General features: G+C 45.8%; 1 protein-coding gene across 1 annotated transcript in view; it reads right to left on the bottom strand.

The window, feature by feature from the left end:
* The window catches only part of LOC311223265 (semaphorin-4B-like), a 183758-nt gene that overhangs the window by 38283 nt on the left and 120038 nt on the right, over positions 1–25437 (bottom strand). Inside the window, exons 7-9 of the mRNA XM_084308050.1 lie at positions 24416–24532; positions 21725–21882; positions 8971–9152 (exon numbers count right to left, since the gene is read on the bottom strand). Coding sequence (XP_084164176.1) covers positions 8971–9152; positions 21725–21882; positions 24416–24532 — 457 coding nt within the window. The remainder of the gene's footprint in view (positions 1–8970; positions 9153–21724; positions 21883–24415; positions 24533–25437) is intronic.

The raw sequence follows: 25437 nt of genomic DNA, 5'->3' as shown, positions 1-25437 counted from the left end.
CACTCTTGGCTGCCGCTTCTCAGTTTGTTTGTTTTGTTTCGTTAGTTTTTTGGTGTATTCGTATCTAATTTGTGTTTAATAAATGTTACCTCAGAGATCTATCACAGCTGGATTTCCTCCATACCAACACCATCTCTGTCTGGATGAAACTCTGAATGCACTTACTGGATTTATGACAGGATGCTCACGTCTATACAACTGGGTTTCCCTATACCAACACCGACTGCGCCTGGATAAAACTATCACGCACTGGTTTCAAAATGTACATTAATTATTCATGACTACGTCACAGTGAGCAAAACCTGGACATTATTTTTACCTATGAAACTTGGCACAACCTGTAATGAGGCTCTTAGAAAATTGTGTTGTCTATTTTATCTACTTGTTGTATCTATTTTATCTTAACTCTTTCTTTGTGATTTATTGTATTTTTCTTGGGACCATGTTGGAAACAAGTCGACAGACTTTCACATGTTATCCTTGTACCCCTTGTTTTTATACTATTGTATAAATTGTATGTACTAAATAAAAATCAAATCAAATCAACCTATACAGCACTGTTGAACGACGTCACTCGACCCGGTTACGGACGTGGGGGTGGATTAGCAATGTTCTACCGATCCAGCATTACAATTACTCCAATTACGGTTTCCTTTCATCACCTCTTTTGAATGTCTTGCTTTCCAACTCAAAACTCCTGTCAACCCTGTGCTTGTCATTCTTTTGTATAGACCCCCCAAAGCCAATAACACTGTTTTTTCTGAACAAACTATCTGAATTACTGTCTGCCCTGTGCCCCACCTACAAAAGTGTACTGCTCCTGGGTGATTTCAATATACATGTAGACTCTTCACACTGCAACCTGGCAACATCATTTATTTCCCTGCTTGGCTGTTACAATCTGCAACAATGTATACATTTTCCAACTCACAAACAGGGCCACACACTAGATCTAGTCTGCTTATCTGGTTTATCTGTTACTTCTCTCACAAGCTCTGAACTTGGAATCTCTGATCACCTTGCCATTTGTTTTAATCTGTCTATTCCTGTACCACTCACTAACAGTAAACGCATAATCACTTTCCGCAATGTACAAGCTGTTAATCTCCCCATCTGTGCAATCACCTCCTCTGTATATGTGCTTCAATCTCCCAACCATGCTGTTCAACTGTATAACACATCTCTCATCTCCATTCTAGACAAAGCTGCCCCCCTAAAGTCACGTACAGTCTCCTTTTCCCGTTCTGCTCCCTGGTGTACCCCTGAACTGCGTTCCTTAAAAACAACTGGCCGACAGCTTGAGCGCAAATGGTTACACACTGGTTACAATTTCCACCTCCTTGCCCATCAGTCCCATCAACAGTCCTATTGTAAAGCCCTGAAAACTGCGAGATGTCAATACTATTCCACCCAGATTGAAACACGCCGCAACAACCCCAGGTCTCTTTTTTCCACCATCAACACTCTCATTGAACCAGTTAAACCAGCCACACTCCCAGCATCCACTGACCAATGCAACCTCTTCATGAACTTATTGACAACATCCGAAAATATATTTTACCTAACACCGCTCACCCCCCCCCCCAGATCCTATATTCACAGGCACCAAACTCTCACACTTCACTGAGGTTTAATAATAATAATAATAATAATTAATTTAATTTATATAGCGCTTCTCAATAACCCTGAAGTCGCTGACAATAGTCGGGAGCAAAAGTAAAAACAAAGAAACAAAAGCAAAGAAACAAAACAAAGAAACAACAAAGACGGAAACAAAGCAGACGGTGGTATGGCATTTCCAGATTTTTTCCACTATTTTAAGGCGTACACTTTAAGACCACTGACAACATGGTTTGATCCCCAAGCATCAGTATCCTGGAGAAATTTAGAAGAAAATATAGTAGCTCCACATAGACTGAAGGACATAGTATACACCAAATGATCAATTAAGCAATGCGAATGGAGAACAGGTGGGTTTTGAGGCGAGCTTTGAAGGTGGAGAGTGTAGGGGAGTCTCTGATGGACTGGGGGAGGGAGTTCCAGAGTCGGGGTGCAGTACGAGAGAAGGCCCGATCTCCAAAGTTTTTAAGTTTGGATGTCGGGACAGTGAGGGAGGCAGTGGAGGAGGACCGGAGGGAACGGGTGGGGCAGTAGGGAAGAAGGAGATCAGTCAGGTAGGGGGGGGGGGGGCAGGCTGTGGAGGGCTTTGAAGGTGAGGAGTAGTGTTTTAAAGTTTATGCTGTGTTTGATCGGGAGCCAGTGGAGAGAGTGGAGGACAGGAGTGATGTGTTCGCGGAACCGGGTGTTAGTGAGGAGGCGGGCGGCTGAATTTTGGACCATTTGCAGTTTATGGAGGGAGCGGGAGGTGATACCAGTGAGGAGGGAGTTGCAATAGTCCAGGCGGGAGGAGATGAAGGTGTGAATGAGGGATTCAGCAGCAGGGGGGGAGAGGCAGTGACGGATTTTTGTAATGTTGCGGAGGTGAAAGTAGGATATTTTTACGATGGAGCGGACGTGGGGGTCAAATGAGAGGGTGGGGTCAAGGAGGACACCAAGGTTTCGGACTAGGGGGGAGGGGGTGATGGTGGAGTCGTTGATGGTGAGTGTGATAGGTCCGGATCTGGTGAGGGTGGTTTTGGTGCCAATAATGAGAAGTTCCGTCTTGTCACTGTTCAATTTGAGGAAGTTGTGAGTCATCCAAGTTTGGAGTTCGGTAATGCAGGATTCGATGTGACTGAGGGGTGGGCTGTGGGGGGATTGTGTACCGATGTAGATTTGGGTGTCATCAGCGTAGCAGTGGAAGTTGAGGTGGTATTTACGGATGATGTGACCAAGGGGGAGAATGTAGCAGATGAAGAGCAGGGGGCCAAGGACTGAGCCTTGGGGGACCCCCTGTGTGACTGGGGAGGGGGAGGAGGTGTGGCCGGAGAGGGAGATGAATTGGTGTCTGTCTGTGAGGTAGGAGGAGAACCAGCCAAGTGCTGTGCCCTCAACACCCAGTTGGTGCAGCCTTTGGAGGAGGATGGAGTGACCCACTGTGTCAAAGGCTGCACTGAGATCGAGTAGGATCAGGATGTTGAGGGCACCGGAGTCAGCGGAGATGAGGAGGTCGTTGATGACCTTAACCAGTGCAGTTTCGGTGCTGTGAGCGGGACGGAAGCCAGACTGAAGGGGTTCATAGAGGGTGTTGGACTGGAGATGGGAGGCAGCAATGCGTTCCAGTGTTTGAGAAAAAAGGAAGATTGTACTGTCACCAAGACTGTAATGCAATCAAAACCCACCACATGTCTCCATGACCCTATTCCCTCCTCTCTCACCAAATCTTGCATCTCTGCCCTCAGCCCCCCCATCACACACATCATAAACACATCCCTCTCATCTGGTGTTGTCCCCCCACTACTGAAAACAGCAGCTGTAGTGTCACCCCGCTCATCAAGAAACCCAATTTGGATCCCAGCACCCTCAGTAACTACAGGCCAATCTCTAACCTACCATTTATCTCCAAAATACTTGAAACAAATATTACCAACCAGCTTCACACCCACCTTCAGAATAACTACCTTTTTGAACCCTTTCAATCAGACTTCCGAACACACCACAGCACAGAATCTGCTCTTGACACCATTGGTCACAATATCTTACTCTCCTGTTTAGAACACACAGTTGGCATATATTTCACTCCTATCTACCAGACAGACATCAATTTACTACCATGAATGGTCATACCTCAAATTATTTCCCTGTTACATCTGGTGTCCCCCACGGCTCAGTCCTTGGTCCCATATCTATATATCTTTTCTCCCTCTATATGTTCCCCCTCTGCCACATCTTCAGAACACATAGTCTCCAATATCACTGCTACGCCGATGACAGTTATACACCCACTCTCCTCCTGACACCACTGCTGCTACTACTGCCCTCTCCTCCTGCCTCTCTGAAATAAAAATCTGGATGAATCACAACCTTCTCCAACTCAAACAGTACTAAAACTTAAATCCTTTTAATAGGCCCACCTCACCTTCTCCGTAAAAACCCTGATTTGCTCCATATCCATCAACAACCATTCTATCCTCCCCTCCCCCACAGTGAACAACTTGGGTGTTCAAATTGACCCCAAACTATAAGTCGAACCACACATCAATAAAATCACCAAGACATGTTACTTGTAGCTCAGGAACCACTACTGTCCCCCTCCGACACTGAAAAGCTGGTTCATGCCCTCATTTTCTCACGTCTGGATTAATGTAATGCATTGCTCATTGGCTCAATCCATAAACTTCAACTAGTTCAGAACACCTCAGCCCACATCATCACCCACTGCCCCACGTTCACCCACATCCCACCTGTCCTCTCCTCACTTCACTGGCTCCCTGTTAAGTATAGGATTTTACTTTTAGATCCGTCTCCTCACTTACAAAGCCCTCCACTCCCTAGAACCCGCTTACATCTACAACCTCTTTCAACACTACACTCCCTCCCGCTCACTCCACTCATCCAATTTAGCCCTTCTGAGCACACCACACTACAGCCTTAAGTCCACATAAAACAAATCATTCTCCTGGTAAAACTGAGTCCATTCTCTTTGGATCAAATAACAAACTCAGCAAGGCCAACGGCTTCTCAGCTACAGTGGGTGACAATATTGTCACACGGAAAGATGAAATTACATACTTGGGCTCCATCCTAGAGGCAAATCTTTCCTGTGACAAAATGGCATCCAATGTAATAAAAAAAGTCAACAAACGAACAAGATTATTGTACCCGATCTCCTCTCAGTCTCTGGTAAACAAGAATACCCTGAAGACTCTAACAGGAGCACTCATTCAAGGGTACTATGACTATGCTTGCACGGCACCTCATGGTACCAAAGCACCTCAAAGGCACTAAAAACAAGACTACAAACATCACAAAACAGACTACTGCTTGACCTTACTCCTAAAACCCACCTCACCCCTGCCCATTTTTACATCCTAGGATGGCTTAGAGTAGACGACAGAGTACAGCAACTTGCAATGGACCTGGTCTACAAGATACACTACACCACTAAGATCCCATGTACATGTCAAAATACTTCCCAAAGTGAATTCCACGACCACAACACCAGAGGGAGTTCCACAAATCATGTTAAACCCAGATTCGGCTCAAACAAGGGACTAAACATGTTTCACAATTATGCCACAACAATGTGGAACGCCCTACCCACAGCCTTAAAATAATGTGAATCCCTACCCACCTTCAAAACCGCCCTCAAAGAGGACCTACGGGAGGCTGCAATTCGAAACTGGCATCCGGTAAATGTCGAAATCCCCCCCCCCCCCCCCCCATCCAATGTAGAGTTTCTTCCCCCTCGAATGTATATATTTTCCTTTAGGATCTCTGTCTCTTAAACAGTACTGTATATTTGTATATCTATCTTGTATGTCATAAATGTCTGGATGTAACAGTACTGTATATCTGTATGTTGTGTATGTCATAAATGTCATGATATATATCTGTATGTCGTGTATGTCATAAATGTCATGATGAATTGAAAATGGGGGACCCTGATCAGGGCCTGATGTAAACAAGACGAAAGTCTTTCTCTGGTCTGCATCCCCTTAACAATTGTGTGTATTGAGTCGTACTGTACTGTACCCATTCTGCAATCTGTTAATAAAGTTTTCAATCAATCAATCAATAAATCAATCTGCTCCCCGACTCTGGAATCAACTCCCATCACGCATCAAAGAAGCCCCATCCGTAGAAACAAGTCCCACCTCAAACCCCATGACCTTGCATACCTGTCTCCCTTTCTCTGTAGTATCCCCATCATGTTGTCATTGTGAAAGTCCATGTACTGTGTATGTCCATGTACTGTGTTTGTCCATGTACTGTAATGCAATGTCTGTAAAGGGCTTTGAGATACATATGTAAGGGCGCTATATAAAATACATTTATTATTATTATTATTATTATTATTATTATTATTATTGCAATGACCAGGACTCATAACGCACCGACTTCCCACCAGCAAACACTAACAATTGTATTCGTAGGGACGACTGACCAAGCTGACACCAGGATTTGAATCCAGACTCTCTGCGGTGGTAGGCAAGTGCTTAGACCTCTACACTACGCAGCCGCTCCTGAACGACTAGATCTTAACATTTGGACAGCCTGTTAGATGAGAACAACCTGGTCATTTCAAATGGCAGCCTGCTAGATGAGTTCAACCCTGGTCATTTCAAATGGCAGCCTGCTAGATTGGGATTCAAATAGTTTGCATTTCAAGCTAACATCTTTAAAACATCTTTTAAATACATCCATGGCAAAATCCCATTAAACTCAGACTGTTCCTGGGTCCACTTCCTGCTCTCCACCCCCCATGCCTCCACCCTCCCGCTGTAGCTGGTGACATCACTTCCTGCTCTCCACCCCCTGGGCCTCCACCCTCCCCGCTGCTCTCCACCCCCTGGGCCTCCACCCTCCCCGCTGCTCTCCACCCCCCGGGCCTCCACCCTCCCCGCTGCTCTCCACCCCCTGGGCCTCCACCCTCCCCGCTGCTCTCCACCCCCCATGCCTCCACCCTCCCCGCTGTAGCTGGTGACATCACTTCCTGCTCTCCACCCCCCATGCCTCCACCCTCCCAGCTGTAGCTGGTGACATAATTTCCATAGGCAAATTGGAGCAACCACTTGGCTCACGGTTTGACTGCGAACACTTGAGCTATTTTTATAAATAAGCCCTTGTTTTCTTACTACGTACATCAATTGCACAGAACGGACTGCGTGACCCCAGTGTTCAAACTCATTATGACTGATATGACTTCTGACAAGCCCAATAAGGAGGCAGGCAACATGCCAGATCTTTGGGGAGTAGTTGAATATTATGAACATGACATCTATCTGTTGGCTACAGTTATAGTTGGCGTGTGTGTGTGTGTGTGTGTGTGTGTGTGTGTGTGTGTGTGTGTGTGTGTGTGTGTGTGTGTGTGTGTGTGTGTGTGTGTGTGTGTGTGTGTGTGTGTGTGTGTGCGTGCGTGCGTGTGTGTGTGTGTGAGAGACTGCATGCATCCATCTGCATGTGCATGTACAACAGTATGGACATATGTATTGTAGCATGTGCCTGAGCAAGTGTGTTAGTGTAGCAGACCTTGAGATAGTAGTTTGCAAACCATTCTTAGTGTTTATTTAAATGTACTTGGTGTACCGGAGGGATGTGGTTTGCCACATAGGAAGCACAATTGTGCCAGCGAGCTTAGACTATTTAAAAGTCAAGTTAAGTTAGCCCCTTAAGCCTGATCGATTTATTTCACGTCATAAATAGATCAATACAGTCCGTATTAATTAATTAATGTTGCGTTTCCTTTTCAAATGTAGCCAAGAGTAAAGACCCTAACCCTATCAAAACAGAAGTCAAAGTGTATATTTTCAGCACTACGTTTGTTTACCAATGATTTTAAATGTTATTAGAGAAATATGAGTTTATAAAAAAACTCAGCGCATTGCATCGGAAACCGGATGATTTAGACGCGAGGAAATGACGTCGTCATGAAATCTTTGCAGTCCTAAGAAAGAGGAGACCCAGGGCTTTTTCATAAAACTACACTCACCTGACCTGAACGATATTGCCATAAAATACAACGTATATTGTTTCTTTACCTTTCTGTGAACGTCTACAAAAAAACTGCATCTGGTGAAAAATGGCGGAGCTATGGACATTATACAAAAGTAACTGTACTTACAGTAGATTTCATTCACAGTCTTTGCTGCCCTGTAATGGGCGCCTGGTGGTACTAAATCCAGATTTAACTCTGCCATTGGAAAGAGGAGATCCATAGATGTATGACTTGGCCATAATAAGGTCATTTATAGGCCTGATATTCTATATTCATATTTCAAATCGCATGTGTCCGGATTGGCAAGATTCAGTACTGTATCTACAAAACCCCATGTAAATCATCTGCCCTTTATTAATTTGCTTAATTTTTCACATCAGATGGTCAATGTTAGCATGGTGTTATTCACTGTCAAAGATGAAAAGAAAATATTATAATAATCATTCATATTCTCCTTTGGTTCATTACAATTTACTCAAGCATAGTAACAGACACAATATTTCTGACACTGGGAATACATTCCCTGAGGTCCATAAGATGTCCCTAGAACATGCAAATGGACCTTGTAGAAGTGGAGCAATCTTCCATTTACTCGGGTATGTCCTTTTAGACAAATGTTCTGAAAATATGGCTAGGGCTTAAGAGGTTAGTATACGTTTTAGTGGTTGACAACGTACCTGATGTATTAAACCCCACCCGGCCTGGTACCCCATATAGGTTGAAACAAACACTGTATAACAAACACTACAGCATTATTTGCGGTTGTGTGTTCTGTGTGATCTGGGAGTGGTGGAGGATGAATATCATTTTGTTTTTTATTGCCCTTTGTACACCACTTTGAGGAGGGCTTTATTTGAGAAAATTCAAATTGTAAACCCAGATTTGTTTTGGCAGTCTGAGAGTTGTATGTTGAGTTGTTTTTTTGTGGAGGACATCTTCGGTTTTGCAGGATTTTTGGAGAAGGCATGGCACCTGAGACAAAACACACTGTATCCTATATAATTGTATTTGAATTCATCTTGTTTTTCTGTTTATTTACATTGAGTACAGCTTGTGTTATATTACGTTTTATTGTATTTTCTTGTATTTTTTATGGCCATCTTGGTCTATGTCATTTGTTAAGTAATTGGTAAAGTATATTATTATATACTTATTGTTATGTGTCTTGTAAGCCCATATGGGCTGGGCATACATCTGTATGTAAGACACGAAAATAAAAAATATCAAATCAAAAATCAAAATTAGCTAAATAACCCAGATCTGGTGTGTATGTGTATAATGCACGACGTGGCCTATGAATCAGATTCAATGGACTCTTCAAGGACACTAGGTCCTCCTCCTCCCCCTCCCACCTATCCCTCCCACTCCTTTACCATTGGGAGGTGAAGACTCCGTAGAACACAGTGTTCTCCCAGCTGTCTCCGCTGGGCTTCAGCACAAACATGTCCTGGATGATGTTGAAGGGGAAGCCGTCGTCGGGGAGCGAACACAGCAGCTGGGCCTTCAGGAAGGTGGTCCACTTCTTCTGCAGGACCCTCTCGCCGCCCTTATCGCCCTGCAAAGACCGGAGACCAGGGTTAAAGGGAAATTCCGCCACAAAGCAACATTTAAACTTATTTACCAGATTGAGGCATAACTGATTAATTCTCTATAATGTGGCCAGAGCCATCTCTGTTCAGAAACGACAAATTTGGTAGAGCTATAATGACATGTAGGTCTACCGTACCATACCGTACAAATCATGTACAACCCAGATTCGGCTCAAACAAGGGACTAAACACGTTTGGCAAGTATGCCACAACAATGTGGAACGCCCTACCCACAGCCGTAAAATAATGTGAATCCCTACCCTCTTTTAAAACCGCTCTCAAATAGCACCTACGGGTGGCTGCGATTAGAAACTGGCCCCCGGTAAATGTCCAAACCTGGTGGTTGGTGGGATAAGAAGATTAGGGTTCGTTGGTGGAATAGGTGCCTTGCTCAAGGGCACCTCAGCAGTTGTTAACACTTTGCCGCCTGACCACGAGTTAATACAGGTTTCGAATCCATGCGTTGTGGACAGCATCACGTATAAAGCTGTGGCAAGTTGTTATTGCTTTTATATCCTTTTAATAACCGGGTCAAGGTCGCGGAGCGGCACTGCATATATTCCCTAGTCTGTGAATTCGAGGATGTGCAATACCGGCCAGATCCTCGTAGGGGCGCCATCTCTCCACTGCAGTATGCCCTGTGGGCGAATGGATCACTTTTTTTCCCCCTTTCAATGGAGATTTTTAGTACCCGGATTCTGAACCAGCATCATGTACCGTGGATTACGTTTCGAATCGCAGATTTCACCATGCAATAAGGGGATTTATCATCAGCCAATGGACATATCGATCTACCAGATGCCGATCGATAACCGGCTTATGCTAAGATCTTTTTCACATAAATGACAGCCGGATCAGCTTGCTATGATACGCAACCAGCCGAGCAGCGTATGTGGCTAGTTACACGACCACTGTTATTGGTATAATCAATAATAATAAACGACGTCCCCCGCCCCCCCCCCCCCCCCCCTTTCATGCATACATGCTTTGAGACATTCCTGATGATATGCAGTTCGAGTTATTTCTTTAGTATATGTAAAACGGAAATGCTGTTGAATATAACGTTAGCAGCTATTAGCCCTATAACTAGCCTTCCAGAAAATATACGAGACAAAATCCGCTATAATGCTTATATGCACGGCGCTATAAAATGACAACCTATTGATGAATTTTTTTTCCTTTAAGCCATTTTGAAGGGACGGTTTATGAACTCAATTGACAATGAGAATGGACAGATAGCAATACTATAAAGTATAGATTTAGCTCTACAAAAAGACACCGGTCTGTTTACAAAAGCTGGTCCTCAACCACTATATTAGACGGGTCCCAGCGGTCGCCAATGTGTTAAGGGGGAGGGGAGTGACATGGGTTCATCTTCCCGCACAGAATTTACCTGCTGGTTTCCAAAGTGTGGGGTTTGGGTTTGGGGACCCCGCAGTAGCCCAGCATTAAGGGCAACTTTAATTTCACTTACTAGATGTTAGCTTGATGAGACAATGTAAATGACTATTATTATGATCAAAAGCAGTGTGACAAATACACTTTCCCTCTCTCCCCACCTATAGAATAGACAGTTATCCAAATTCACACTAAATCATATCTAACAACTTAAGGGGTCTATAATGGGGGGTGGGGGAGGAGGGGGGGGGGGGTCCATGGCCAAATAATGCATCTCTTTATGTCCTGTCCTTGACAAATAGGAGTCAGTTCCTTCGCTGTCCAACAGAGGGCAGTGTGGAAGTCAAATAAGCAACAGGACCGTGAAATAGCCATGATGATGACAACCAGCTACACATCTCCCAAGAGAGACAAGCAAGCAGACAATCTCATGAACTGTGGAGAGTTCATCTGAAAGAACACGGACATGGACTTCCTCCGGGCCAGTATGCATGTGTGTAGTGTTATTTGTTCTGGAATTTAAGATGCTATTTAGATAGTAAACTGTCAGCCTTGTCACCTTGTGAAATACAGACTATGCAACCTAGAAAACAAGCTCTCCACATAAAACAAGAACACCTTGGAGCGCCTTTGAAGGAGAGGAGCCGGATGAGAGAAGAAATAAAAAAATAAAAAAAACATTTTACGAACAACAATTAGTCGATAATTAAAGCTTTGAACAAAAGAGAAGCGGTTCACTTCAAGGCGGACCGAAGAATCCACTTTTCCCCCATCAAGCTGTCAAGTAATGCGTGCAGTAATAACACACTTATCAGAGGCATTAGCCAAACACAGAAGAGCTCGTAAACACCCTCTCTGAAGGCACTCGGAACATGGAACACACACACACACACACACACACAAAAGAGAACCACCACAGCAGGTCTCTCCTAACCCCTGAGGACAGTTGACCTCGGCCTTGACGTCGACAACACACCTCGGCCCCAAACTATCCTGGCATACAAAACCTAAACACAGAACACCCCCCCCACAGACACACACACAACATTACTGACTCGCTACTTCAAGATTCAAGAGATTTATTTGTCACATACATACACAAGACACGTAGTGAAATGAAGGTGGCCATGCCCCGCCTTGATTGTGCAAGAATACAAATAATAATAGAATAAGATAGAATAAGATAATAAAATAGACATGCTAAAAGATACTAAGATAAAATGCAATACAATGCTTAAGCTTATTAGTTAAAGGTAATGAGTCCTATATACACCACTATACAATATATACAGTTATGCTATATGTAACTATAGTATACTAACTATACTATACAAAAACAGTTATGTTTTTTTAAAGTGACCTTTGCTTTTTTTTTGCTTGTGCAGATGATACAATCTCAAATGTATTCACCCCTCAACTAGACCAAATCTATTGTCCTGCCAGCCCATGAACAGAAACAATCTTTTTTCTTTGTGTTGTTGCAGAGCAATGGTGGCAGAACCCCACGGGACTAACGAGGCATCCTTCCTCGAGAGCCAATTACCAGCGTGCCGCAGCACTAGTAGTAGCCCTGGACACATAATGAGAGACCCGCATTCCTGATCGCTCAGCTGTCCCCTGCCATTGTTGCTGTGCAGCGAGCTAGACTTGTGCATTCATTCAACCCTAGGCACCCCCACCTCAACCCCCCCCCCCCCCCGCCTCCATTATTTACGTCTCATGCCTGAGCAAACGTTTTACATAAACGTTCTTTTACAGAATCTCCTTATTCTTTTTTGTTATGTTCTCCTGTCAAAACCGACACAAAAAAAATTGATGAAAATCCTGGATATTAAAAAAAATAAAAAAGGAGGTGGAGAAAAGTAGCAGCGCCACACATTTATTCCAAAAAACCTCCCTGCCTTTCAGTGGTCCCTCTATGTCATTTACACCTGAATAAACAAGAGAGGGAGAGAGAGGGAGTGGAAGGAGGGAGGAGGGGTGAGGGAAAGAGAGAGAGAGAGAGAAGTAGAAGGAGAAAAACAACTTGGTAGCAGAGGCAAGGAGCAAACCTGGGCTAAACAGTAGCTGAGAATTTGAAGGGGAAAAAAACATGAAAAGTCAAGTTGTTTGATTCATCTCATCGTGTGAAAGTATGTGTGCCTGTTTATTTTGGACACAATTGTCTGGTAGGATCAAAATCAAGTGCTTCTCAAATAGTGCCCCCCCTCCGCACGCACACGCACGCACACACACACACACACACAGTCACACACAGTCACACACACACACACACGCACACGGTTCATAGAACTGTGGTAAAGACACTGAGAGGGGCCCCCTCATACTTCTCCCATGTTACCTAACCCCTGATCCGAGGTCAGCTCTGCGCCTCTGCCTCCCCACCGGGGGAGGATTGGGGCGTGGAGGAGAGAGTCAGCTGCAATACTGTATCTAGACTCTGGCAAACACACTAGCATGTGAGAGATGGGGGTCGGGGCTGCAACTACTCTAGTGTACTGTAGCATCTGGGGGGTGCATCAGCCTGCAAGCAGCACACAGTGTCTCACAGCCAGTTGACTTCCCAATAATAATGTGTGGGTTTGACACTGAAAGCGGTTCATCAGAGAATCAGAAATGACTTCATTCACCAATGAGGGATATACACCAGAATGTGATGTGGAACACGGACAATCCACTGGGTTCTAACAGGACAACAACAACACACTGGGTTCTAACAGGACAACAACACACTGGGTTCTAACAGGACAACAACCCACTGGGTTCTAACAGGACAACAACACACTGGGTTCTAACAGGACAACAACACACTGGGTTCTAACAGGACAACAACAACACACTGGGTTCTAACAGGACAACAACAACACACTGGGTTCTAACAGGACACAACACACTGGGTTCTAACAGGACAACAACACACTGGGTTCTAACAGGACAACAACACACTGGGTTCTAACAGGACAACAACCAACTGGGTTCTAACAGGACAACAACACACTGGGTTCTAACGGGACAACGACACACTGGGTTCTAACGGGACAACAACACACTGGGTTCTAACAGGACAACAACAACACACTGGGTTCTAACAGGACAACAACAACACACTGGGTTCTAACAGGACAACGACACACTGGGTTCTAACAGGACAACAACACACTGGGTTCTAACAGGACGACAACAACACACTGGGTTCTAACAGGACAACAACACACTGGGTTCTAACAGGACAACAACACACTGGGTTCTAACAGGACAACAACCCACTGGGTTCTAACAGGACAACAACACACTGGGTTCTAACAGGACAACGACACACTGGGTTCTAACAGGACAACAACACACTGGGTTCTAACAGGACAACGACACACTGGGTTCTAACAGGACAACAACACACTGGGTTCTAACAGGACAACAACAACACACTGGGTTCTAACAGGACAACGACGCACTGGGTTCTAACAGGACAACAGCACACTGGGTTCTAACAGGACAACAACAACACACAGGGTTCTAACAGGACAACAACAACACACTGGGTTCTAACAGGACAACAACACACTGGGTTCTAACAGGACAACAACAACACACTGGGTTCTAACAGGACAACGACACACTGGGTTCTAACAGGACAACAACAACACACTGGGTTCTAACAGGACAACAACACACTGGGTTCTAACAGGACAACAACACACTGGGTTCTAACAGGACAACGACACACTGGGTTCTAACAGGACAACAACACACGGGGTTCTAACAGGACAACAACACACTGGGTTCTAACAGGACAACAACACACAGGGTTCTAACAGGACAACAACACACTGGGTTCTAACAGGACAACAACACACTGGGTTCTAACAGGACAATGACGCACTGGGTTCTAACAGGACAACAACACACGGGGTTCTAACAGGACAACAACACACTGGGTTCTAACAGGACAACAACACACAGGGTTCTAACAGGACAACAACAACACACTGGGTTCTAACAGGTCAACAACACACTGGGTTCTAACAGGACAACAACACACTGGGTTCTAACAGGACAACAACACACTTTGTTCTAACAGGACAACAACACACTGGGTTCTAACAGGACAACAACACACTGGGTTCTAACAGGACAACAACACACTGGGTTCTAACAAGACAACGACACACTGGGTTCTAACAGGACAACAACACACTGGGTTCTAACAGGACAACAACACACTGGGTTCTAACAGGACAACAACATACTGGGTTCTAACAGGACAACAACACACTGGGTTCTAACAGGACAACAACACACTGGGTTCTAACGGGACAACAACACACTGGGTTCTAACAGGACAACAACACACTGGGTTCTAACAGGACAACAACACACTGGGTTCTAACAGGACAACAACACACTGGGTTCTAACAGGACAACAACACACTGGGTTCTAACAGGACAACAACAACACACTGGGTTCTAACAGGACAACAACAACACACTGGGTTCTAACAGGACAACAACACACTGGGTTCTAACAGGACAACAACAACACACTGGGTTCTAACAGGACAACAACAACACACTGGGTTCTAACAGGACAACAACGACACACTGGCTTCTAACAGGACAACAACACACTGGGTTCTAACAGGACAACAACAACACACTGGGTTCTAACAGGACAACAACACACTGGGTTCTAACAGGACAACAACACACTGGGTTCTAACAGGACAACAACAACACACTGGGTTCTAACAGGACAACAACACACTGGGTTCTAACAGGACAACAACACACTGGGTTCTAACATGACGACAACAACACACTGGGTTCTAACAGGACAACGACACACTGGGTTCTAACAGGACAACAACACACTGGGTTCTAACAGGACAACAACACACTGGGTTCTAACAGGACAACAACACACTGGGTTCTAACAGGACAACACCACACTGGGTTCTAACAGGACAACAACACACAGGGTTCTAACAGGACAACAACACACTGGGTTCTAACAGGACAACAACACACTGGGGGTTCTAACAGGACAACAACACACTGGGTTCTAACAGGACAACAACACACTGGGTTCTAACAGGACAACAACACACTGGGTTCTAACAGGACAACAACACACTGGGTTCTAACAGGACAACAACACACTGGGTTCTAACAGGACAACAACACACAGGGACAGAGGACCACCTCACACAGTGCTGACGCGGACGGCACACAGATGGACGTTAGACTTGGAAACGTGATGTCAGGTGACATCACAATGTCACCATCTGTGCAGGATCACTCCAGGACCGGGGAGCCCTGAGCTATAGAACTAAGGCGGAGGTTATAAAAAAGATAGGTCTATAAGATCATGACTATGTTCAGGATGTCGTCAGACAGATAAAGGAAGAGGCAAAAAAGGTGGGAAAGGAAGGAAAAAAGGAATGGAGGTCAGGATTGTAAGGAGACCGACGTTGCTGGCCGAAAAGCTGAAGGAGATGAGATGGAAGCTATAGGAGGAACAGCAGCAAAGAAGACTGCTAGGATGGAATACAAGGAGAAGCTGAGACCCCACAGAAGAGTCACAGAGGAGGACGAAAGGAGGTGAGGACGAAAGGAGAAGACAACATTATACACAGTGAGACAGAGGCAAGGAAATTACTGAATGAGGCCAGACATTTTTTTCTTATTTTTTTACTTTGAAGGAACAATTACGGATAAATAATCTGCATGGAGGAGAGAGCGGGAAGTAACGCAGACAAGCGTCTTATCGTAAGGGGGCCCCCTGAGGGATGAGGCCGTTGAGGGGTGAGGCCCTCGAGGTGTGAGGCTTTCCCCCCAGAGAGCACCGATACAACACAGGCTCAGAACTGGATGGAGACTGGAGCCACAGGAGGTCCTATTTATATTATTATACTCATTATAGACCAGAGGGCTGATTAAAATATCCCACATTTAAGCTGCCACATATAATGTAAATGGGGTGCTTCATCCAATCAAAAGGAGCAAGATATTAAGTAAATTGAAAAAGGATAAGGTAGTCAGGACGCTTGAAGCCTTTCTCCAACGTGTTCGTGTTTCCGCGTCTCTGATTGGCCAGGTCATGTGACATGTACGCCCAATCGTGGGACTGCAAGTTTTTACACTGGTTATGCTTAGGCGCTCTTTCGAAGTTGGTTAAGGTTAGAGTTTGTCTTAGAGCAGGGCGATAGAACGCCTGCCCTGATTCCAAACTCTAACCTTAACCAACTCTAAAGAGTCGCCTAAGCTTAACCAGTGATAAACTAGGCGTTAGGTAGTTTGCAGGCTGTTCGACCCGGAAATAGGCGCAGAACTTGCCGTCCCACGATTGGCGCACATGTCACATGACCTGGCCAATCAGAGCGCAAAACGGGAACCCGGAAACACGGACGCGTTGGAGAAAAGCTACACACAGTCAGGGCACGACTCCATCTTGCTATTTCCGGCATATCAACAGAGATCACGTGACGCCGTCGTCTCACGTGAGACAAAGAAGTGGACCGACGAATCAGAGGCCACGCTCCAGGACGTGTTTACAGAAACGGATTGGGATATGTTCAAAGGAAGCGCCAGTGACGTCAGCGAGCTCGCAGACACAGTGGTGAGCTACATTACAACAATAGCCGATGGTATTGTCCCCAGAAAAACGGTGCGGATTTTCCCAAACCAGAAACCATGGGTGGATAGCACTATTAGAGCAGCTCTGAACTCTCGTACCACCGCCTACAACCTGGGTAGAGAGTCAGGAAACATGGAGGAGTATAAGGCTTCAGTCTATACTCTACGCAAGGCTGTCAAACTTGCTAAGAGGACATATGCTGATAAACTGGAGACACAAATGGCACAAAACGACACAAGAGGATTATGGCAGGGACTGAAGACAATAACTGACTATAAAGTCAGCGCCCCCTCAATGGGGAGCGACGACGCCTCCCTCGCGGACAAGCTCAACAACTTCTACGCTCGGTTTGGTGTAGACAGTGGCGCTGCTGGCTCTCCGGCTAGTGACGTCACTGGCGCGCCGGCTGTTGTGGAGGGGGGAGGCAACCGCGGGGGGGCGGGGACGCTCTCTCGTTGTCGGAACACAGTGTGAGAAGAGCATTTATGCAGGTGAACACCAGGAAGGCTGCTGGCCCAGATGGCATAACAGGACGCATACTCAAGTCCTGTGCCAACCAGCTGGCCCCTGTGTTCACCGCCATATTTAATCAATCCCTGGCGGAGTCAGTGGTCCCTGCCTGCTTCAAGATGTCTACCATCATCCCTGTACCGAAGAAACCCTCCCCAACATGTCCAAATGACTACAGACCGGTGGCACTCACCTCTGTGGTCATGAAATGTTTCGAGAGGCTGGTCAAGGACCACATTTGTGCCTCCCTCCCCAGTGATATGGACCCTATGCAATTTGCATACAGGACAAACAGGTCCACCGACGACGCGGTCTCCCAGGTACTGCACAGCACCCTCTCGCACCTTGACCGTCAGAAGGGGGGCTATGTGAGACTGTTGTTCATTGACTACAGCTCAGCGTTCAACACCATAGTCCCCACCAGACTGGTGGACAAGCTGATCGAGCTAGGTCTGAGCTCCGCCCTGAGCGCCTGGGTACTGGACTTTCTGAGCGAAAGACCCCAGGCGGTCAGGGTGGGGGGTCAGACCTCCAACACCATCACCCTGAGCATCGGGTCCCCCCAGGGCTGTGTTCTGAGCCCCCTGCTGTACTCACTCTACACACACGACTGTGTGGCCAAGTTCAGCTCTAACTCCATAGTGAAGTTCGCAGACGACACGGTGGTGGTGGGGCTGATCTCGGACAACGACGAGAAGGCCTACCGGGAGGAGGTTGAGGTACTGGAACGCTGGTGCCAGGACAACAGCCTGCTCCTGAACATTGGTAAAACCAAGGAGCTGATCGTGGATTATAGGAGAGGACAGCAGGAGACACACACACCACTGATGATTAACGGGGCTACCGTGGACAGGGTGAGCAGCTTTAAGTACCTGGGGGTCTACATCTCAGAGGACCTGACATGGTCAACACACATAGACACAGTAGTAAAGAAGGCGAAACAGCGCCTCTACCACCTGAGACAGTTAAGGAAGTTCAGAGTATCAGGGAAGATACTCCAGTCCTTCTACTCAGGAGCTGTAGAGAGCATCCTGACCGGAAACATCACTGCCTGGTATGGAAACAGCACGGCACAGGACAAGAAGGCCCTACAGAGAGTGGTGCGCTCAGCCGAGCGTACCACGGGTATTGCACTACCCCCCCTGCAGGTTCTATACAACAAGAGGTGCAAATCCAGAGCCTGCAGGATAATGAAAGACCCTCACCACCCCAATAACAGCCTGTTTCAGCTGCTGAGGTCAGGCAGACGCCTGCGAACCCCAGCTACTAGGACAGAGCGGCTGAGGCTCAGCTTCTTCCCCCAGGCCATCAGAGCCATGAACAATGAACATTGAGTGCTCAGAACATTGAACTATCCACACACAAGCACACATGAACACACACACGACACGCACGCTGTGCACGCTCACACACGAGCAGCCACTTAACACTTTAACATGAGCGGGCACACACTCATGTCGCACACACGCACACTTATGGCCAAAGGAAAGGACACTTTAAATTAGAATAACAGGAACAGTGTATTGCACTACCAAAGCTAACTAGCATGTCCCATATGCTCTGTAAATAACTATGTACAGATACCGAGATGTCACTCCATGTTACCTGTTACCTGTTTACTGCACAATGTTGTTTTTTTAGTTTTTTCATTTTTGATTCTATTATATGTTGTACCACTGTATTGCACATCGTTGCGGGCAAGACCACCCGCATTTCATTGTATACCGGTATGCCGTGACAATTAAAACTCTTGACTTGACTTGACGGCTACAAGACACATCTCACATAATTCGAAAATAGTAAGCTAAAAGAAAGAAAGAAATGGATATACTGTAGACATGTATTTTCCTCAAAAATTAAAAAAAAATAAAAGCCAAAATAAAAGCCATGGAAAATAACGAAACCATCATGGGGGAAACCTCAACACTTATTTTTCTCCATCTCTACCTCCGTTTTTGTACATTTAGCAGTTTTTTTTTTACTCCCTACCCACTTCCCAAGCCCTATACGATGAACGGTAAAGGGAACATATGTATGTTTTCAACAATATTCTATGACTTCCTTGAATCTGTTGACCATGTTTGTTAAGTTTTTTTTTTTATTACTAATTCATTGCCTGTGTTCAATAATTCTGAACAGTTTGTTTAGGCTTGTTAATCTGAAGACTCCAAACAGCAACCTAAATAACATCTCAGACTACATACAAACACTAACATAATATGTCCCCTTTAAAAGTATATAATTAAACATGTGTAATTCACATAAAATTAAGAAAAACAAAAGTATGAAATTAAAATAGTCATGACGACTAGCTGGGATTTGCTCTCTGTGCCTGGCCGTTCGTCCGTGTGGAAGTTTAAAAGACTCCCTTCCCCCATCTCTTTGATGATCTCCCTCTACCCATCTTTCCTTCCTCCCCCCATTCCTTCCTACTCCCCTTCCCACCTTTCCATATGTCCCCAAATAAGTAGTGTATTCCTGTGACCCCCACCCTTTCCAGTTTTGTATGTATAAAGATGTTTCAAGATCCGCTGAGGGGTCTCTCTTCCAGTGGTGTCTCAGCTAAACACCTCATTGAGAGTCATCCGGCCTAACTCTTACTATTGTGTATTGATACTTTGATCGAGTTAATACATCGTATTATTAACCAGGTCTCTTTGGACTCAGTAAGTTATCAGCTTCGGCTATTTTCCACCACATCCGTCAGCATAGTGAATGAGGAATGCACCACCTGCTGTCCTCCAGTACTGTACTCCATAGAGAAGCATCTGAAAAGATTTCCACTGCTGCCTCTCTATGGAGTACAGTACTGCGATCTGAAAAGATTATTTTCCACTGCTTGGGGGGAGTCGTCACTGCTATATTCCAGCTGAATAAAATGTCTAGTATAGAGAAGCAGAACCAATTCTCCTCCTAAACTCTCTACATTCTAGCATGCGGAAAAATGCAACAGGGGCCTGTCATTTTCTGCAGACGGATCCCAAATATAGAACCTGCCCGGAGGAGGCTTGGTCGGCTGAGAGGAGAGGTGTCGCCGGCACCACGCTGAGCGCCAACGCTTTGTGTGTGTGTGTGTGTGTGTGTGTGTAAGGACTGAGAAGTCATTAGGCTGTCGCTTAAGATTACATGCTATCTCCGCGATTACTCACATTATTGCTTCCGTGAACAAGGGGCCCTACCAGTTAATACAGTGGGACACTGAGTCTCGGAGCCGCGCTTTATAGACGCTTTATAGACCCTTTATAAACCCTTTATAGACGCTTAATTGATCCGATGGCAGGTGAAAAGGGGGATAAGACGGTAGCTATTCAGACCGAACTGAAATGTTCACGGCGGAGGAGTCAGTACAGTCCAGCTAGCGAGGGTCCTGCATGACTCGCCCGTCACGAAAAACAGGCCACAGCGTAGGAGAGGAGGGAAAAGCATTTCATATTGCTGAGAAGCACTCTTGAATACTAATAACAGCTGAGAGAGAGGGGGGGGAGCTAGAGAGAGAGAGAGAGAGAGAGAGAGAGAGAGAGAGAGAGAGAGAGGGGCATTGAGAGGGAGATGGAAATGGAAGGAGAGAGAGAGAGGCATTGAGAGGGAGATGGAAATGGAAGGAGAGAGAGAGAGGCATTGAGAGGGAGATGGAAATGGAAGGAGAGAGAGAGGGGCATTGAGAGGGAGATGGAAATAGAAGGAGAGAGAGACATTGCAGAGGAGAGGGAGGTAGGAGGAAGAGGAGGAGGAGGAGGGGGGGGAAGGAGGAATCAAATCTGTTGGGAGAAAATCCTCTTTTGCATCAACTCCCACTTTAGACACAGAGACGGCAGCAGCAGTGAACCAGAAGCGCGGCATCCTCACACCGAGACAGACACGCTGTACAATTACACGTGTGATCAAAACACACCGCTCCCTGTGTTTGAGGGTAATTGTACGTTGCTTACAGTACTGGACGTTTTACGCGCACCACCCCGCCCCCACACCACTCCCAGGCATCCCGGCTTACAGTACCTTACACACGCGGGCGATCCGCGACACAATGGTGTTGTCGAAGAAGTCGAACTCCTTCCCCGCCTCGCTGAAGAAGAAGTAAACCTTGTCGTCGTCACCTACGGGGTTGCCGAGCGGCTGGCTCTCCTCGATGTAAGCCGACCCTACAAAGGCTGGGTCTGTCGAAGGAAGGGGGGGAAAAAAACGAAAAAATACACATTTGAGTACTGAAGAGAAGGAGTGGTTGAGAAGCAAAGAACAGCAACCCCTCTTAGGTTGTCCGTCGTATTTTCTTAAGACTATATATAATGACGATGAGATGTAGCTTCTTCTGCCATTGTTTGTAGAAGACACATGGTCATATGTTGGGAAACTATCATTCACATTTACATTTAGTCATTTAGCTGACTCTTTTATCCAAAGTTCTGTACGACAAGTCATCAATGATTCAAAATATCATGATTCCAACTCCAACTTAGATAGTACTGTATTTTCTCTTTATTGAGATAGTAGGGAGCGTGAGAGAGAGACAGAGTAGGAGAGACACCGGAAAGAAGGTTCTTTATTGAGGCAGTAGGGAGGCTGAGAGGGAAACAAAGTAGGAGATACACAGGAGAGAAGGTTCTTTATTGATACAGTAGGGAGGCTGAGAGGGAGACAAAGTAGGGGAGACACAGGAGAGAAGGTTCTTTATTGAGACAGTAGGGAGACAAAGTAGGGGAGACACAGGAGAGAAGGTTCTTTATTGAGACAGTAGGGAGACAAAGTAGGGGAGACACAGGAGAGAAGGTTCTTTATTGAGACAGTAGGGAGACAAAGTAGGGGAGACACAGGAGAGAAGGTTCTTTATTGAGACAGTAGGGAGGCTGAGAGGGAGACAAAGTAGGGGAGACACAGGAGAGAAGGTTCTTTATTGAGACAGTAGGGAGGCTGAGAGAGAGACAGAGTAGTGGATACACAGGAGAGAAGGTTCTTTATTGAGACAGTAGGGATGCTGAGAAGGAGACAAAGTAGGGGAGACACAGGAGAGAAGGTTCTTCATTGAGACAGTAGGGAGGCTGAGAGGGAGACAAAGTAGGGGAGACACAGGAGAGAAGGTTCTTTATTGAGACAGTAGGGAGGCTGAGAGGGAGACAAAGTAGGGGAGACACAGGAGAGAAGGTTCTTCATTGAGACAGTAGGGAGGCTGAGAGGGAGACAAAGTAGGGGAGACACAGGAGAGAAGGTTCTTTATTGAGACAGTAGGGAGGCTGAGAGAGAGACAGAGTAGGGGAGACACAGGAGAGAAGGTTCTTCATTGAGACAGTAGGGAGGCTGAGAGGGAGACAAAGTAGGGGAGACACAGGAGAGAAGGTTCTTCATTGAGACAGTAGGGAGGCTGAGAAGGAGACAAAGTAGGGGAGACACAGGAGAGAAGGTTCTTCATTGAGACAGTAGGGAGGCTGAGAAGGAGACAAAGTAGGGGAGACACAGGAGAGAAGGTTCTTCATTGAGACAGTAGGGAGGCTGAGAGGGAGACAAAGTAGAGGAGACACAGGAGAGAAGGTTCTTCATTGAGACAGTAGAACGTCTCTGACAGGATCTGATCCCAGGCCAGCAGGCGTACACGTGGTTCCAGAGGCAGGGGTCTTATTACCACTACACCATCTCTGTGGTGCAAAAAAAACAAAACAAAGCTTGGTCCTATACGATCCTAGACGAACAGAGAGAACAGCATCCCCTCTATAATTGTACTCAGATGCTGCCTGAGCGGAGAGCCACTCTGCATGAGTCAGCTGGGGATCAAAAGACGAGAGAGGTCTTAATTGTGGAGCGCAGCACAGCTTTGCTCTGGCGGCACCAGTGCCAAGGAGGCCGGGGTTGTTTTGATGTGCATGTGCTGTGGCTGATAGGACTCCGCTCTCTAGCAATCTACCCAAGCTTGTCTTCTCGCGCTCCGTCATGCGTGCATTAGGTCTCGCTAATGATCTTTTCTTTTTCTTTTTTCCTTTTAATCGTATCTGCTCTGTCGGGTAGAGTGCGCGTGTGCGTGTGTGTGTGTGTGTGTGTGCGTGCGTGTGTGTGTGAGTAGCCCTTTTCACACAGAAATCCTGCAATAATCCCACAACGGAGAACCTCCATTCTACTAGCTTTGGGTTGTTCACACTCAACCAAGCAAAGACGGCACAATGCTGTCATCATGCGTGTGTTCAGACAGGAGGCCATGAAGCAGAGTTCCAGGCGGAGAGTCATAGGCGGATAAAAACCAGTGCATCTCGGTTTGTGGTTCTGAAATAGGTCTCCAAAGGCACGCAATCAAGAATTCTTTCTCTAGGCTTTAGGGGAGACCTTGCTGGTCACGGAGCAGCCGAGATGGGAGACAAAACTCCAAATTGCAAGGCTTTTTTCTACTTCTTTCTTTTATCTTGACAACTTTCCAAAATAATATTTGGGCATCCAAACTAATATACAAGTCATACAAGTAGCTTTTGACGACGATGGTGTGATGTTGTGTCTGTTTCCAAAAAGCTGAATTCTACCCACATTTGGCTTGTGGGGGTGATAATGTCAAGCCGAGCATACCATCATCCACACCGTGCAGACCGCAAGAAGCATAGAACATGATTTAAGCAAGCTTCATCTTAACTTTTTACCTCTCCCCTTAAGCAGAAATTTTTTTTGTATCTAGACCCTGAGTCAATGCCATGCATTGGGTGAAATGGATCAGGGTACCTTGCAGCCAGTTCAAGGAGTTCTCCGTCTTCAAGGAGGTGCCCTGGCCGAGGCTCTTGTAAATGACCGGCTCGTTCCCTTGGAAGTTGCTGACGGTGCCGGCGTACAGCTCACCGTCTGAAGAAAAACAGGAGAACAGGATATAAACAGAGGCCGAGGTCACGAGAGTCAAATCAAATCAAATGTATTTGTAAGGCCCGACAACACACGTTAATGTCCCCATGGGCCGGACACGTCTTCTTTAAACAAGTCAAGAAGAAACATCACAATAGGTCAAGAACAAAACACCATAAAGTCAATTTTTTTTTTTAAATAAATGCAAAATAAATGCAACACTCCCAGACATACCCCACGCGAAGGTAAGGAAAAACTCACTAAAACCTAGCAATAGGAAAAAATGCACCACAGGCAATGTGGAGGAGAGAAACCTTAGAAGGGCCATTCAAGGGGGGATCTCCCTTCTTAGATGTCGGCGATAGTAGGCGAGCAGTTGGTAAAGCATGCACTCACATGTGTGAGTAAGTGCATGCGATAGCAACTGAAGTCAACATGTTCCTGATGAAGAAACTAAATATAGAAAATAAATGAAAGAAAGATGGTTTGGTGCTCTCTTTACACCACCATGAGCTGTTGTGTTTCCAGGAGGAATGTATTGTACTGGGTAGGAATGTGTGTGTACTAAAATTTAAAACAGTAGAAATGTGTTGTACTTGGTAGGAACGTGTGTGTACTAAAATTAAAAAACAGTAGAAATGTGTTGTACTTGGTAGGAACGTGTGTGTACTCAAATTAAAAACAGTAGAAATGTGTTGTACTTGGTAGGAACGTGTGTGTAATATAAAACATGCAGGACATCAAAAGCTCTGTGTGCTGAATGTTGGCCTAACTAAAAGCATGGCATCAAGAATAGATTATTTATGGAGGGTTCTTGAAAGTGCATAAAACACAGTCAGCAGGTTCATGAGTTTGAGGCGAGCGTTGTCCCGTTTAACAGAAAAGCCTTGAAGTAGCCTCGAACTGTG

Source organism: Notolepis coatsorum, assembly GCF_963971535.1.
Source record: "Notolepis coatsorum genome assembly, chromosome: 2".
Taxonomy (NCBI): domain Eukaryota; kingdom Metazoa; phylum Chordata; class Actinopteri; order Aulopiformes; family Paralepididae; genus Notolepis; species Notolepis coatsorum.
The sequence above is the reverse complement of the archived record's forward strand: the minus strand, read 5'-3'. Positions and strand labels throughout refer to the sequence as shown.